Genomic DNA, 15659 nt, shown 5'->3' with positions numbered 1-15659 from the left:
TTTTTATTTTTCATTGTTTATCTGGATAAATAATAGTATTGATATTTACTTATTTTTATTATTTGTTGTCTGTTTCCCCTAACTAGAACATAAACTCCGGGAAGGCTAGTGTTTTTATCTTTTTTATTCACTCATATATCCGCAGCACCTAGAGCCCCTGTCAAATGAATTGATAGATAATATTTAAAGATGTGGAACTTAAAGCTTTTCTGTTTTTGTGAATTTTATCTACATATATATTCACTCATATGAAATGGTAGATATATACAAAGTTATTTATTATAGCATTGTAGCAAAAGATTGGAAACTACCTGCCTCTTTCAGTAACATACTGGTTAAATACCAGAAACTACCTCTTGCAGTAAGTTACTGGTTAAATAAATTATGATGTAACTATAAAATGGGGAAAGGTGCAGCTGGAAAAAGACTAAGAAAGGTCTTTATGTACTAATATAGAATGATCTCCAAGATGCAGTAAATGAAAAAGAACACAACTTAGAGCATTGTATATAGTATACTACCATTTGTTTAAAAAGATGGCCTATGCTAATTCTAGAAGGACCCACAGAACTAAAAACATTGGTTCCTCCAAGGAAAGGAACTACATGGCTAGGTGACAAGGGTGGGAGAAAGGGAGATTTTGTGTTGTATATTCTTTTGTGCCTTTTGAATTTTGAACAGGTGAATATATTGCCATATAAGATAAATAACTTTAAAAAATGTTAAATACCATGGGACCAGGTGAACTTATCTAGGAGAGAATGTAGATAGAGACTGTAGAAGGGAAGGGAAGAGGGCTTCTCATCATAACCACGTAATGTAAATATTAACAAGAAAGTAATAAAATTACCGTTATTAAGCTTTGAGGACACTGATGTTCAGAAAGGTTTAAGAGACTTACCTTATTAGATCATTCAGCCAGTAAATTTCAGAGTTTGAATTTTCTGCTTTTTTCACAATGGTACACTTCCCTCAATCTTTCAAAGTTGTTTATATATTTCTAAAAGTTATTATGTATTTGCTATTTAGATCAGTTACTGATCTAAATAGCACACTTAATTTATGATATGAGTATGAATTTTGTGTTAAGAATAAACATAGTTTATATTCCTGAGGTCCTCTTAAGCGCATGTTTTCTAAATGGTCGTTTTAGTTTGGATGATAATTTGTCTTGATGATTTCTTTGGCTTTTTCAAGTTAAATCTTTTCCTCATTCTAGTCTTTTGATTTTTTCAAATTTTACCGAGGTAAAAATCATGTAACATAAAATTAACCATTTTAAGCTGAACAATTCAGTGTCGTTTAGTATATACACATGTTGTACAACCACTATCTCTGTCGATTTCCAAAACATTTTCATTACACCAGAAGTAAACCCTGTACCTATTAAGTGTTTTCCCCCAGCCTCTGGTAACCATCAGTCTGGTTTTTCTCTCAGTGGATTTAACCGTTCTGGCTATTTCATATAAAAAGAATCAGGCAATATGTGACTTTTCATGCTTGGCTTCTTTCATAATGTTTTTGAGGTTCATCCACATTGTAGCATCTATCAGTACTTCATTCCTTGTTATGGCTGAATAACGTTCCATTGTAGGTATATACCACTATTTGTTTATCCAGTCATCTGTCCATAGCCATGTGAGCTTTTCCCACCCTTTGGGGATTGTGAATAATGCGGCTATGAATATGTGTGTACATGTATTTTTTTGTTTGAATACCAGTTTTCAGTTCTTTTGGGTATATACCTAGAGTGGAATTGCTATATATATAAATTATAGCCATCCTAGTGAGTATGAAGTGTTATCTATGTAATCACCTTTACCCTTACCTTAACCAGAACTCTTTATTTCTTTATATAGCTTTGAGTTGCTATCTAGTTTCTTGTCTTTTCAGCCTGAGGGACTTCCTTTAGCATTTCTTGTAGGACAGGTCTGCTAGTAATGAATTCCCTTAGCTTTTGTTTATCTGAAAATGTCTTAATTTCTTCATTTTTGAAGGATACTTTTGCCACATACAGAATTCTTGGTTGACAGGTTTTTTTCTTTCAGCACTTGAAGTATCCCACTCACTTCTTGCCTCTGTGAGTTCTGATGAGAAATCAGCTGCTAATCTTATTGGGGATCCCTTCTATGTGAAGAGCTGCTTCTCCTCTGCTGCTTTCAAGTATCTCTGGCTTTGGCTTTTGACACTTTGAATATGTGTCTTGGTGTGGGCGTTTTTTAGTTTATCCTACTTGGATTTCATTGAGCTTCTCAGATGTGTAGACTCCCGTCTTCCCTCAAATTTGGTGTTTTCAACCATTATTTCTTTAAATATTCTTTCGACTTCTTTCTCTCTTTTCCTTCTGGAAGTCCCGTAATGTATGTATGAACTTGATGGTGTCCCCAGGACCCTTAGGCTCTGTTCACTTTTCTTTTTTTTTTTTCCCTGCGGTACACGAGCCTCTCACTGTCGTGGCCTCTCCCATTGCGGAGCACAGGCTCCAGACGTGCAGGCTCAGCAGCCATGGCTCACGGGCCCAGCCGCTCCATGGCATATGGGATCTGCCCAGACCGAGGCACAAACCTGTGTCCCCTGCATCGGCAGGCGGACTCTCGACCACTGCGCCACCAGGGAAGCCCTGTTCACTTTTCTTCATTCTTGTTTCTTTCTGTGCCTCAGACTGAATAATTTCAATTGTCCTCTCTTTAATTTCATAGATTCTTTCTTCTGTCTGCCCAAATCTATTGTTGAACTTCTCTAGTCAGCTTTTCATTTCAGCTATTGTACTTTTAAGCTCCAGAATTTTTATTTGGTTCCTTTTACACTTTCTGTCTCTTTATTGATATTCTCATTTTGTTCATACATGGTTTTCCTGATTCCCTTTAGTTCTTTGTCCATGGTTTCCTTTAGCTCTTTAAGCATATTTACAACAATTAATTTAAAATCGTTTTTTCTTTGGTCCAATGTTTTGGCTTCTTTAGGGATGGCTTCTGTTGATTCTTTTTTTTTCTTCCTGTGAATGGGCCATATTTTCCTGATTCTTTGTATGCACTGTAATTTTTTGCTAAAAACTAGCCATTTTGAATATTATATGGTAACTCTGGAAATCACATTCTCCCCTACAGTTGTCCATTTGCAAAATAGCTTGGATAAGTCACTAAACAAACAGAAAAGACTGTATTCCTTGTCATATGCAGTCACTTAAGACTCTGTTCCTTTATCTTAGGGGTTAGCCAGAGAACTGACAGAGATTTCCTTAAATGCCTGAAGCCAAGAAGAAAAAAATATAGTACTGTCCCAGTCTTTGCAGTTAAGCTGTGAGCTGGAGCACTCCTTCAGCACTACGCCAGGCTACCTAAGCCCCTTTATTTACCTTCACCTCCTGCTCTCACAGAGCTCACATATCTGCCAGAGGTGGTAACCTAGGGTCCCCTCAGGTCTGTTAAAGCATGTGTCAGTTCCTGGGCATGTCCAATTTCCCAAGTATATGCGATAGCGCTGTGAGCCCCTATTCTCCCAGTAACCATTCTCTTCAGCCTCCTCCTTCCCAGGCTTTTGGATTCTGTCTGCCACTTGTCTCCTCTGTCGTCCCTTGCCCCAGGCTGGCATAGAGTGTGTATGTCTTTAAATGTTGTAATAGATGTCACTGTCACCAGGAAAGCCATTCTAGTCCAAGGGGAAAAGGGTGAAACAAAAGTCAGCCTCTGTGCTGGTCCTTCAGGGAATCACCAGACAGGTCAAATCACATATCACGACAATTTGAGAACAAGGCACCCTTACTGAAAATCAGTTGACCGTAGATATTTGGGTTTATTTCTGGACTCTCAGTATATATGTATTTTGATACTTTAAAGTCATCAGATATTATCATCACTTTATTTTTGTTACGATGTAAGCTACTTCTTTTTACTCCACTTCTAACGATTAGGACACACTCCATTCAAGTCCCAGTGGTTCATTACAGAAGTGATTCTGGGAATAAGAATGGGGAGGGAGAAAAAATGGCCATACCCCTGTCTCTCTGCCACTTCCCCAGACTGTCTGTCCCTCACTTCTGTTAAGAATGGATTGCTTTAAATAATCGCCATCAAAATGAATGCCCTGTTTTTCAATTTTCAATTCCATATTTACAAACACAAAGAGTTTAATCTGTACAAAACAATTACTGTATGGTTTTGAATTTGCCCTGTCTTTCCAAACATGAGATCCCCATTTTGAAAAATCCAAAGGTTCAGATGGAGAACATTGTATTCTGTCATTCTTTGATTTGCTTTTAATTTTAAGCTCCCTAAAAGTATTGACATTTTTGTTTACACTTTGTTTTAAAATATCCCATCCTCTTGTTTTTCACTTTTACCAGCATTAACCTGTCACCCTGACACAGAGATTGTTGCTGGGACAGCTGATCCAGCACAAACTGATACAGAACCAGAGCAGTGGCCAGTTTCCCTGGCAACAAGCTCTTCACATCAAGACAAACCCCTTCTGGCTCAGTCTCCCTAATTGAGTCAAACAGTCCTGTCAGGAAAACATGGCAGGGGGGATCAGATCACAAAGCAGAATCCAGAGTTGGAATGGCCATAAATGAATGTAAGGAAAGAGAAAAAGAAGAAGTGAAGAGAAATGACAGTGATGATTCTCCTTGAAAGTAAAGAGGGGTTATAATTGAAGTGGAACTAATGTGTATTAAAATTTGGTATTATTATTTCAATAACAAATTGATAATATTATTTTGATAATAAATCACTTAATCAGTAGCTGATTTATATGAAAATAAACTCTCTGGTTCTTTGCCCAGCTTTCCAGTGCCACCTCCTTAGCTTCCCTTCCCCTGCTACCCCAGTAGTAAGGTCAGAATTTGTGAAGCCTAAGCTCTCAGCCCTCTGCTTGTTCTCTGTTTACTTTGTCTCTCAATTTTGTTCATCTTGCTGAGGAGAACACATCAAGTAAATGCAGCCCTTTGTATCCAAATTCCTCTGCTACCCCAGTAGTAAGGTCAGAATTTGTGAAGCCTAAGCTCTCAGCCCTCTGCTTGTTCTCTGTTTACTTTGTCTCTCAATTTTGTTCATCTTGCAGCCCTTTGTATCCAAATTCGTATTATCAGAGATACATTGTGCTTATTTCAAGTAACTTTCCTGTTTAATTGAAGTTATAGCAGTGGCAATAAACATTGTACTTATTTCAAGTCACTTTCCTGTTTAATTGAAGTTATAGCAGTGGCAATAATTTCAATTTACATAAATGAAATTCCAGAGTCCTTTCCATGACCCTACTGGAAGCCCTGTGTTGGGCCTCCCAGAGCTCTGCTACAGTCATTGTACTTCCTCCTGTTGTTCTGGCAGCCTTATCATGGCAGGAACAAGTAAAAATACACGACTGTTGGCTTATTAGACATATTTATTTTGCATTGTCATTATAAAGACATTAATGACCTAATGCTGAAATATATTTAAGGAGAAATACATGTACAGGAGAAACTGGGGGTTTTTTTGTTGTTTTTTTTTTGTGTGTGTTTTTTTGCGGTACATGGGCCTCTCACTGTTGTGGCCTCTCCCGTTGCGGAGCACAGGCTCCGGACGCGCAGGCCCAGCGGCCATGGCTCACGGGCCCAGCTGCTCTGCGGCATGTGGGATCTTCCCCGACCGGGGCACGAACCCGTGTCCCCTGCATCGGCAGGCGGACTCTCAACCACTGCGCCACCAGGGAAGCCCGAGAAACTGTTTTTAGAGGTTTTTTTTTTTCTTCTTCTTTTTTCTTAATGATCATACTTACTTTTAAAGTTTAAGAAATTCAGGCCTGAAGTGAGAATTTCCAAAAATGGAAACTTTTAAATTTATGTTTATTGTAGCATTTTTCTTTAACTTTGTGCTGATATGAGAGTGTTTTAAAAATATTTTCACCTATCATTGCTAATAGTAGCAACATTACCCAGTGGAAAAAATTTGAGTGAATTTTACATTTCATTTGGAGAAAGAAGGTTTCAGAAGGTGCCCTGGAAATATATACTTACGAGATATATTGCTGATGCTCAATCTGCTTATTTCTAGGAAGCGTAGATATTTATTTAAATCAATTTGACAATGCTAAATATATTTACATATATTTTCCCAATATAGGGCATTACATTTGATGAATTCAGGTCATTTTTCCAGTTTTTGAACAACCTAGAAGACTTTGCAATAGCCTTGAATATGTATAATTTTGCAAGTCGCTCTATAGGTCAAGGTAAGTAACAAACTTTCAAAAACTAAAAGCAAATCATATTCCTACATTGCTTCTGGTGACTTTGACAACAAATTAACTAGATATATCATATTAGCCATCCATTTGCCTGAAAGTTTGGTGTATACTTCAACAGGAAATTTGTTTTCCCTAAGCTAAATTTAGGAAAATATGCTACTATTTTGTATTAAATTTATGATTGCCCCTCACTGCATATTATGGGAAAAGCTAATGATGTTTGTAAAGGTTTAAAGAGGAAGAAACCTCATGGCTGCTTGGTAACCTTGAGGGGATATGTGTCTCCCTATAGAAGAGCCAGCTGGCCATGCCGCAGACATCATCACAGGGTGATATTCATATTATTTGTTTGTATTACTGATTTTACCCACACTCTCTGCTGGCTCAGAAACCTGAATTTTGTCAACAGAGCCACCTCTTAGCCATGGACTTACATTAGCCAAGTTTTAAGAACGATATATAAAAATGACAGTCAATTTTGCTTGATTTACAAAAAAATACAACTGCCATAGAATTCTGAATGCTGTAGTCCTCAGGACCAGCTCATTCTTTCCCTGTAGGTAGACTAACAAGTCAAGTCCTTTTCCCAGGATTCTGTGGCTATGACCCACCTTCCCTTCCCTCGTGGCCATATTGTTTTTAAATATTCTTGCCATATGAGGACTTTCTGGTTATGTCTTTACGGTGACTTTACCCGTGTCTGCCATAATCTAATAAGTGCTAATCCCCCAGTTCAATCTCAGAGGACAGTCTCGTTATTTTATTACCAAGTTCTAGGGCCAAGGAAAACCGGAGCCTCTAAGTGCTAATAATTCTCTTTTCCCAAAACACAGATAGTGAATCCCTCACATAGCTTCATTCACTTACTCGTTGAGGAAAGGAAACCTAAAAACTGAAAAGTTTTCATATTTCACCCTTTGACTGTTCTAGATATTCAAATAAGGCATCTTCTTAACACATTTTAGTGTTTTAAAACCAAAACCTTTGGGAGCCCTGCCTTAACAGGCCAATGTTTTACTGCCACGGTAAACCTACTAATCAACTTCAAAAAGAGAAAAAGTCAGTATCTGCTTAGATGGTTCAGAATGGAAAGTTGCTCTTTTACTTTGTGGAACTGAATGAAACGAAATGAAAAAAATCACTCTCGCAGGTGCTAGGAATAGATCTGTCTCTTTTGTTTTTTTTCTGTTGCCACTTCTAGCACGTTAATTCAGGTTATCACCTCTTAAAAAGAGCTATTGCTGTAGCCACCGCAGTGGTATTCCTGCCATTATCCACTCTCCTCTCTGACGTTTGTTTTACTGCCACGGTAAACCTACTAATCAACTTCAAAAAGAGAAAAAGTCAGTATCTGCTTAGCTGGTTCAGAATGGAAAGTTGCTCTTTTACTTTGTGGAACTGAATGAAACGAAATGAAAAAAATCACTCTCGCAGGTGCTAGGAATAGATCTGTCTCTTTTTTTTTTTTTTCTGTTGCCACTTCTAGCACATTAATTCAGGTTATCACCTTAAAAAGAGCTATTGCTGTAGCCACCGCAGTGGTATTCCTGCCATTATCCACTCTCCTCTCTGACGTTTCCTGGACAACTCACAGAATAATCTTCCTAAAACAGATTAACCCTGACACACCTGCTATGGAAAATTCTTCAGTTCCCCAATTGCCTGTTGAAGATCGTACAGGTTCCTCACCTCAAAGTCCCCGTGCAGAGCTTCCCCAGCTCCTGGGTGTCCAGGCTGCTCATTTTCTGAACATGCCTTGTGCTCCTGAGCCCTGCCCCACCTTTGTTCTTTCATGTCATCATCTGCCATTTCCTCTCATCTCTACAAGCTGAAATCCTTTATCCTTCAGGGCTGAACTCAGATGCAAAGCGGCAGCCTTCCCTAATCGCTGTCTTCCCTCTCCTTTCCCTACTCCACGCTACCCCACAAGTAACCACTCATTTCCAAATTCTCATAGCGCTTTGTTGCTGCTTTTTGTGTGGTCCTGTGTAATGATTATTTGGATAGGTGTGTCATCTCCCATCTGAACTGTAAGTTTCTTGAGAACTTATTCACCTTAATAACCTCTAAAGTGTCTGTGGTTGATAGTAGGTCCTTTTCATTAAAACCACAAAAAATTTTATGTTCCCTAAAAAGATGGCATGATTAATGAAAAGTGCTATGTTACATAAGATCATGACCCATGTTTAGAAAAAAAATCTTCTTTTATAACCTGGCTAGTAATTAACACATATTATAAAAATGTTAATGGTTTACTCCTTTTCTGTGTCATTTATCTAGATGAATTTAAACGTGCCGTCTATGTAGCCACTGGCCTCAGACTTTCACCACATTTAGTGAACACAGTCTTTAAGATTTTTGATGTTGACAAAGATGATCAATTAAGCTATAAAGAATTCATTGGAATTATGAAAGACAGACTCCATAGAGGATTCCGGGTAAACCTATAAATTTCAAGCCTATTGCTATCCTTTTTAAAAACTGAAAGAAAAAAATCCATCTAAGTTTCAGAAACACTTTATATAAGTTTTTAAGGATATAAACAGGAGATGTTATATTTGAAAAGGAAAAACATAAGGCCCTACCTATTTTCAAAAACAATTTGAAGAGATAAAAGGTGATGCTTTTTAAAATATAAAATCAGTGTGAAAAAAAAAATCAGTGTGAATTTTAATAACTTATTTTCATATTCAATTAGTTTAATGTCTTCATCCCAGTTTGTGGGGGGGAAATGTTGCCAAATATTTTGATTCAGTCTGCACACTGGCTGTTTAAGACTTGCTAGTATACAAAGAAATATCACTATTTCTCATTTTATATGATGCAGATTTCCACTAGGCAACGTGAGGTTCTTAAGTCACTGCATATTCAGTACTTTTTATATGGAAAATGAGGTAAAAAATGTTTTTTTGTCTGTTGAACTGTTCTTTCCTTGTAACATCTTATACTGCAAAATAATTACAAGAAATTCAGTGATTTTTCTCAGAAATATGTTTTAAAGAATGAAATGTAACATAAATCAATAAATGTTTACACATTTAATGTATTTGGATGTGCCACAAATGGAAAGTAAATATATGATTAACAGCTAGAATATTCAGTCTTCCCTCTTTGGTAACAGTACCCCTGAGCATTATACATTTAAAAAGAAAAAAATATATATGTACAAAAAAATCAAGATTAATCTGAGACAATGTTTTTAAAGATTTTTAATGGATTCTTAAAATCCCAACTGTCTTGGTAAAGATACCGTGTACTTAACTGCCACCTAGTGGTTAGTTATTAACATTTGCGGTGATGGCACAAATGCCTAAAAGGGCATGCGTTGAAAATCATTTTTTTCCTCAAATATTTTAGAATAGCAAGATCAAACTAAAATACTGGGTTGGCCAAAAAGTTCGTTAAGGTTTTTTTGTAAGATGTTATGAAAGACACGAACAAACTTTTTGGCCACCCCAATATAAAACTATGCTATAAACCCCTGACACTGTATTTCTCTCTTAGATTTTATGTATTTTTATTTTTACCTTATTTATTGAATATCTGTGACCCCATAACATTTTATTTACCTTTGCACACTTTTAATCCTCTGTTCCACAGGGTTATAAAACAGTTCAGAAGTATCCCACTTTCAAATCCTGTCTGAAGAAGGAACTTCATAGCAGATAAGTATGTTAGCACCTCTGTTTGTCTAAATTTGTTCAGTAACAGTAAAAGAAGGGTCATAATTTATTTTTCTCTTACAACATTTAGGTAATAGCTGAAAGAAATAGAATTATAATTTATTTTTAATGTTTAGGTCACTAATTCAAGTTAAGAATTAGTCTTTTAATGATTTCATTTTACACCATACAATTCAGTTTAAGAATAGTTATTATAACAAAGCATTAGTTTGCCACTATTAAGTTGTGATCTAAAAATGAACTGGAAGAAATACTCATCTGACTGGAATTCTCATGAATGTTGTGACTGAAAATTTTTCTGCTTAACCTGCAGTTTTGTATCTGAGCAGATACAATATAATGAATCCAGATTGCATTTTTATAATCTAGGATTACTAGCATCTTAGGGATATTTGTAACTATTTTTTAGGATCATGATTCCAAACATTTGCTACAATAATAGCAACTAAATTTTTTTAGAGTTATTTTGGGTGCCTGGCACTATACCAGGTGTTCTTCTACATGTAGTATTTCATTTAATCCTTACAGATAGATATCCCATTTAACAGCAGAGAAAATAGAGACTTGGTGAGTCATTTACCCAAGATAACTTGCTAGTAAGATGCAAACCAGGATTTGAGCAATTTGAGCCTCATTCTGTGTGATGACAAAACCATCTTAGTTATTATTTACTACACCATCACCATGGAATGAAATAGTTGAGGAAGATACAGGAGATTTGTTCATTTGTATCAACCCAAATAAGTATCTCAGACTTGTTGCTGACCTCCAAAATGAGAGATTTGTTTTTCCTTTTTTCTTTTTGTTTTTCTTTTAAAAGTCAACTATAGCTATAAAATTTTGGTTGATTGTGGGTTCTGATTAGGTCTCTGCAGTGACACGTTCATTCATTTACATGCTTGCAAATACCTATTTTTTGGATATTTTTTCAAGATTAAAACATTTATATTTGTCTAGTGTGGCATTACCAAAGTGGTACATATACATAGGATGTCAATGTATATTAGTTAAAAGACCAAAAGCTGTTTAGAAATAAGTATGAGAAATATCATAATAGATATGGTTAAAAAGGTTCCTTAGGACTTACAGATCTTAATATGCCACTATTGATTTGTCTCTCTAAAAGAAAACAGCAGTATTTGGTATTTTGCAAAGTAGCTTTGAAGCCTAATATTTTATGGAACCCATTTAGGGAATTGCTGGTCTAAAATGTTTAGTGGTAAGTAGGCTTATTTACTTATCTAAGGTGGTAACTGTTGTGATTGAGCTAACAGAAGAAGTCAGGTCTGCCTAATCTCTATTTTGAGGAACTTTATATTGCCTTTATTATAAGAAGTTAAGCTAAACATTTAAAAAAATAGGACTATACCATTTATATGTTCATATAGATAGTGTTTCCAACCAGCCTGTAATAGTGTCACATTGACATTATTGATTCTGTGTAGTAGTATATAGAACCATAGATAAAAATGGCTACTTAGATTCTAGAACTTTGGAAGACTGAGGATTAGACAAGTTACTAAACAAAACACTGAACCTTTAAATTTAAGGAAATAGTTTATGATTAAGTCTTTGATTCTTATACTTGCTGTTGCGTGTTTTTATCATGTGCCTTACTGTTTCCTGTCATTATTATAATGATTAATGCTGTTACTTCCAAATTTCATCCTAAAAAATGTTACTTTTATGTATTACATATATTTTTTTAATTAGGTACTTCTAAAGCAAAGTTTAAAGGATTATTATCTACTTGAAAGTGCAAGAAGCAAAAACTTCAGAGGGCGGAAGCAGGTCTGAGATCAGAACTTGTGTAAATGAAGGAAAAGGTGAAATGCTAATTATAATTTTTTCTTTAACTGAATTTTTGAATATAAGATGCATCTGCTTACTAATTACTAATGTTACGTGTTATCATGCATCTTCTTACTACTAACGTTACGTGTTATCATGTTGAGCTTTTGACTTGATTTACTGAACTCTGCACTTTTTCATTCCCTTTGGATTCTTCCAGTGACTGTATAAAAATGTATTTTAATTTTTTAAAAGATTCATTAGAAATTTGTCTCATTTCAAAATAATGTATGACTCGTGGAATCTAGATCACTTAAAAATGAACAGCAACATATTTTTGGTTTTAGGCTGAACTTATTATCAGAAAATGAATATTCCTTGAGATTTATCTTAGGGCCCTTAGAATTGTTAATAGATCTCCAGGCTTTTAATTACATTGAAGTAATTTTGAAACACAAATAGAACTTAAGCTACTATACAATATGATGGTTTACACTGTACTTTTAACTTTAAAATTGCTTAATTAACATATATTGTTTGAATCATATAAAGTTTTTTTTAAGTTTTTGTTCATTTACCAAAGTCAACAGAATGTCTAATATTATTTTATGTATACAGTAATTTAAAATGTAAATTTTTTTTCTCAAAAAAACTCATACATTAATGGTAGAAACAGTGGTAGTTTTTGTAGCAGTAGTCACTGTTATTGTCATTATTGTTTTAAACATGGTGCAGCTCCTGATAGCAGATGGTACATGTTAATAACAGTAGTAAAAATAATATCTTGAGGCTCTGTAACTTATCGCATATTGTTATTATGTCTGTGGTGTCAAAATGAGTATTATAAAAGATTAATATAAAATGGTTTAGCAGACTGAAGTATATATTAGGTAGAAGTTAATATTTGTTTCTTGCAAAAGGACCACATGTTAAAGTAATGCCAAACAGCCAGTAATCATGAATACTTTAAATAGAATTTATTATTTCAAAATGTCTTAAAAGAGAAAAGATAAACTTTCTATTGAAAAACAGCAAAATTAGATTTTCTCCTGGAGAAAATAACTTGATAGGATTTAATGGAAATCTGTTCAATTAAAAAAATGTAGTTTATAAAAAGTTACTATGCAAAAATAGAACAATGAATTTAAATTATACTGTATGTGGAAGATAGGTTCATTTATCTTCTAAGATGTACTAAATATAAACTGCACACACTCCAACTGTTATCTTGCTTTTATATATGAAAATAGGAAATACTGACTTTGTTTTTGTTAAGTTATTAAAAGTGAAATTGATAGTTCTGCATCAGCCTATTTATGAAAGTAATGTTATTCCCAAGAATATGTTGTTAGCATTGACAATGCATTTTTAGACTTTTTACATTCTTTATCTGATATTATTTATTACATTGATATAGAAATATGTGATTCATCAGTTTTAGGATTTCATATAGTATAATTTCACCTGCTTTGCAGGTTGATTCAGTTGATTAACTAAATGAGAATATCTACCTTCTCATTTAACTTGCCCCAGCTCTATTTTACCTTACACTGAATGTTCTCAATATTATTTGCTATCTAAAAGAATGGAAAAAATGCAACTTACTTTTATCTTTAATTATAAACTAAATTATCTTGCATATATGGAAAAATTGCTATTTAGAACAGTCCTATAAATAGATATTAAAAACTGAATTAGATCATTAAGATTCTTTATAATTCTGCCATTCTCCCAAGGAATACTACATAGTAACCTTTATTCTTTATTGCTTATCAGAGTGAATGGATACTCATCTGCTTATAAGACTGCAGCATAATATTAAAATGCAAATAAATAAAATATTCTGATCAATTAAAATGGAAAAGAGTAGTAAATTATGGTGATTCTCCACATATTATCACTCTTGAACTTTATCATCTATAAAATGGGAGGTAAAAATATCTTACTGGACTGTTGTTTACATCAATTTTAAAAATTTTAAGTGCTTTGAAAATAGTAATGTACTAAATACATGTATGCTATTCTCAGTATTTCCTTCTACAAACTATTCCTTGGAAAGATGAAGCTATACATGAAATTTTAGTACCATACTCTTTACAGAAGACTTTATGATGAAAGGTTTATGGTAATTCTCAGAATCATTTCTTATTATGAATTTCATTTAAGTTCCAGTTTACTGTTCTTATGTAAAGTGACCTGTCTTACATTCTTATGTTATCTTAAAATAAATATACTTGCTGTTGAATCAAGAAATTTAGTACTTTGCTTTTCTGTATATCTGTGGACTAATGTCTTTCTGAAAAATGTCACGTATAAACTTTGACAATCTTTGTTGATTACCAAACCTCCATTGATTTTATGCCCTCTGCTATAGCAATACATGCCAAGAAATTAATCTCATCAACACTTCTGTAAGTAAATACATCATAGAGCCATAAAGCCTCTCAAAGTGTATAATAGGAATTCATACATTATATTGATAAAATATTATCATTGGTACTGGAAAACTTTCAGAAAGTTTACATGTGAATGGAATATCAATTTTCCTTTACAGACTAACTGTTTAAGTGGTTTAAAATCATTAAATCAACACTGCAGCAGCCCGTTTCACTAATGTTGGTATTTTGTAGGTATCATCTTACTAAGACAACTCCTAGAAATTTACCAATTTTCAAAATACATTTCAGTAGTCCCCCCTTATCCACGGCTTCACTTCCCGTGGTTTCAGTTACTCGTGGTCAACCTGGGTCCAAAAATATTAAATGGAAAATTCCAGAAATAAAAAATCCGTAAGTTTTAACTTGCTCACCATTCTGAGTAACATGATGAAATCCCACTATGTCCTTCCTGGGTTGTGAATCGTCCCTTTGCCCAGTGTATCCCACCCTTTAGTCACTTAGTAGCCGTCTTGGTTATCAGATGGATGTCATGGAATCACAGTGTTTACATTCAGGTGACCCTTATTTTACTTAATAATGGACCCAACGTGCAAGAGTAGTGATGCTAGTAATTTGGATATATTAAAGAGAAGCTGTAAAGTGCTTCCTTTAAGTGAGAAGGTAAAAGTTTTCAACTTGGGCTTCCCTGGTGACTCAGTGGTTGAGAGTCCGCCTGCCAATGCAGGGGACGCGGGTTTGTGCCCCAGTCCGGGAGGATCCCACATGCCGCGGAGCGGCTAGGCCCGTGAGCCATGGCCGCTGGGCCTGCGCGTCCGGAGCCTGTGCTCCGCAACGGGAGAGGCCACAGCAGTGAGAGGCCGGCGTACCGCAAAAAAAAAAAAAAAAAAAAAAAAAAAGTTTTCAACTTAATAAGGAAAAGAAAACTATGCTGAGGTTGCTAATACCTATGGTAAGAACGAATCTTCTATTTCTGAAATTGTGAAGAAAGAAAAAGAAATTCATGCTAGTTATACTGTCACACCTCAAACTGCAAAAGTTACAGCCACAGACTGTAGTAAATGCTCCGTTAAGATGGAAAAGACATTTAATTTATACAAGAAGATATTTTGAGAGAGAGAGAGACCACATTCACATAACTATTATTACAGTATGTTGTTACAAGTGTTCTATTTTATTATTAGTTACTGTACCTAATTTGTAAATTAGTCTGTGTCATAGATATGTATATATATAGGAAGAAAATTTTTTTTCTCTGAATTTACCTTTTTATTGTCTCCTGTGCTTGTTTTGCATATTCAGCAGCTTTTAATTCTGTCTCTGATTATTTAATTTCAGTTTCTTTGAAGTTTTCTTCTCCCTTCATTGCCTCACTCCATTTTTCTGTTTGTGTTTTAGGTGTCTCCTATTAGAAGTTTTTCTCAAATATCTGGTAATCTTTTGTTATATGTTCATATTTTAAAACAAACTAGAAGCTCCGTGTGCATGGAGTGAGCTTTTGGCCAATGGATTCCACTCATTGCTCTTCTGGCTGGGCCATTTCATATGAGGGGCTTTGACTATCAGT

General features: G+C 34.9%; 1 protein-coding gene across 1 annotated transcript in view; it reads left to right on the top strand.

Moving 5' to 3' along the window:
• The window catches only part of MICU3 (mitochondrial calcium uptake 3), a 96269-nt gene extending 82336 nt beyond the window's left edge, over positions 1-13933 (top strand). Inside the window, exons 12-15 of the mRNA XM_024759872.1 lie at positions 6099-6207; positions 8503-8660; positions 9823-9891; positions 11619-13933. Coding sequence (XP_024615640.1) covers positions 6099-6207; positions 8503-8660; positions 9823-9891 — 336 coding nt within the window. The 3' untranslated portion in view covers positions 11619-13933. The remainder of the gene's footprint in view (positions 1-6098; positions 6208-8502; positions 8661-9822; positions 9892-11618) is intronic.
• The last annotated feature ends 1726 nt before the right edge of the window (positions 13934-15659 follow it).

The sequence above is a fragment of the Neophocaena asiaeorientalis genome, unplaced genomic scaffold (assembly GCF_003031525.2).
Source record: "Neophocaena asiaeorientalis asiaeorientalis breed wild unplaced genomic scaffold, Neophocaena_asiaeorientalis_V1.1 scaffold521, whole genome shotgun sequence".
NCBI classification, from domain to species: domain Eukaryota; kingdom Metazoa; phylum Chordata; class Mammalia; order Artiodactyla; family Phocoenidae; genus Neophocaena; species Neophocaena asiaeorientalis.
The sequence above is the reverse complement of the archived record's forward strand: the minus strand, read 5'-3'. Positions and strand labels throughout refer to the sequence as shown.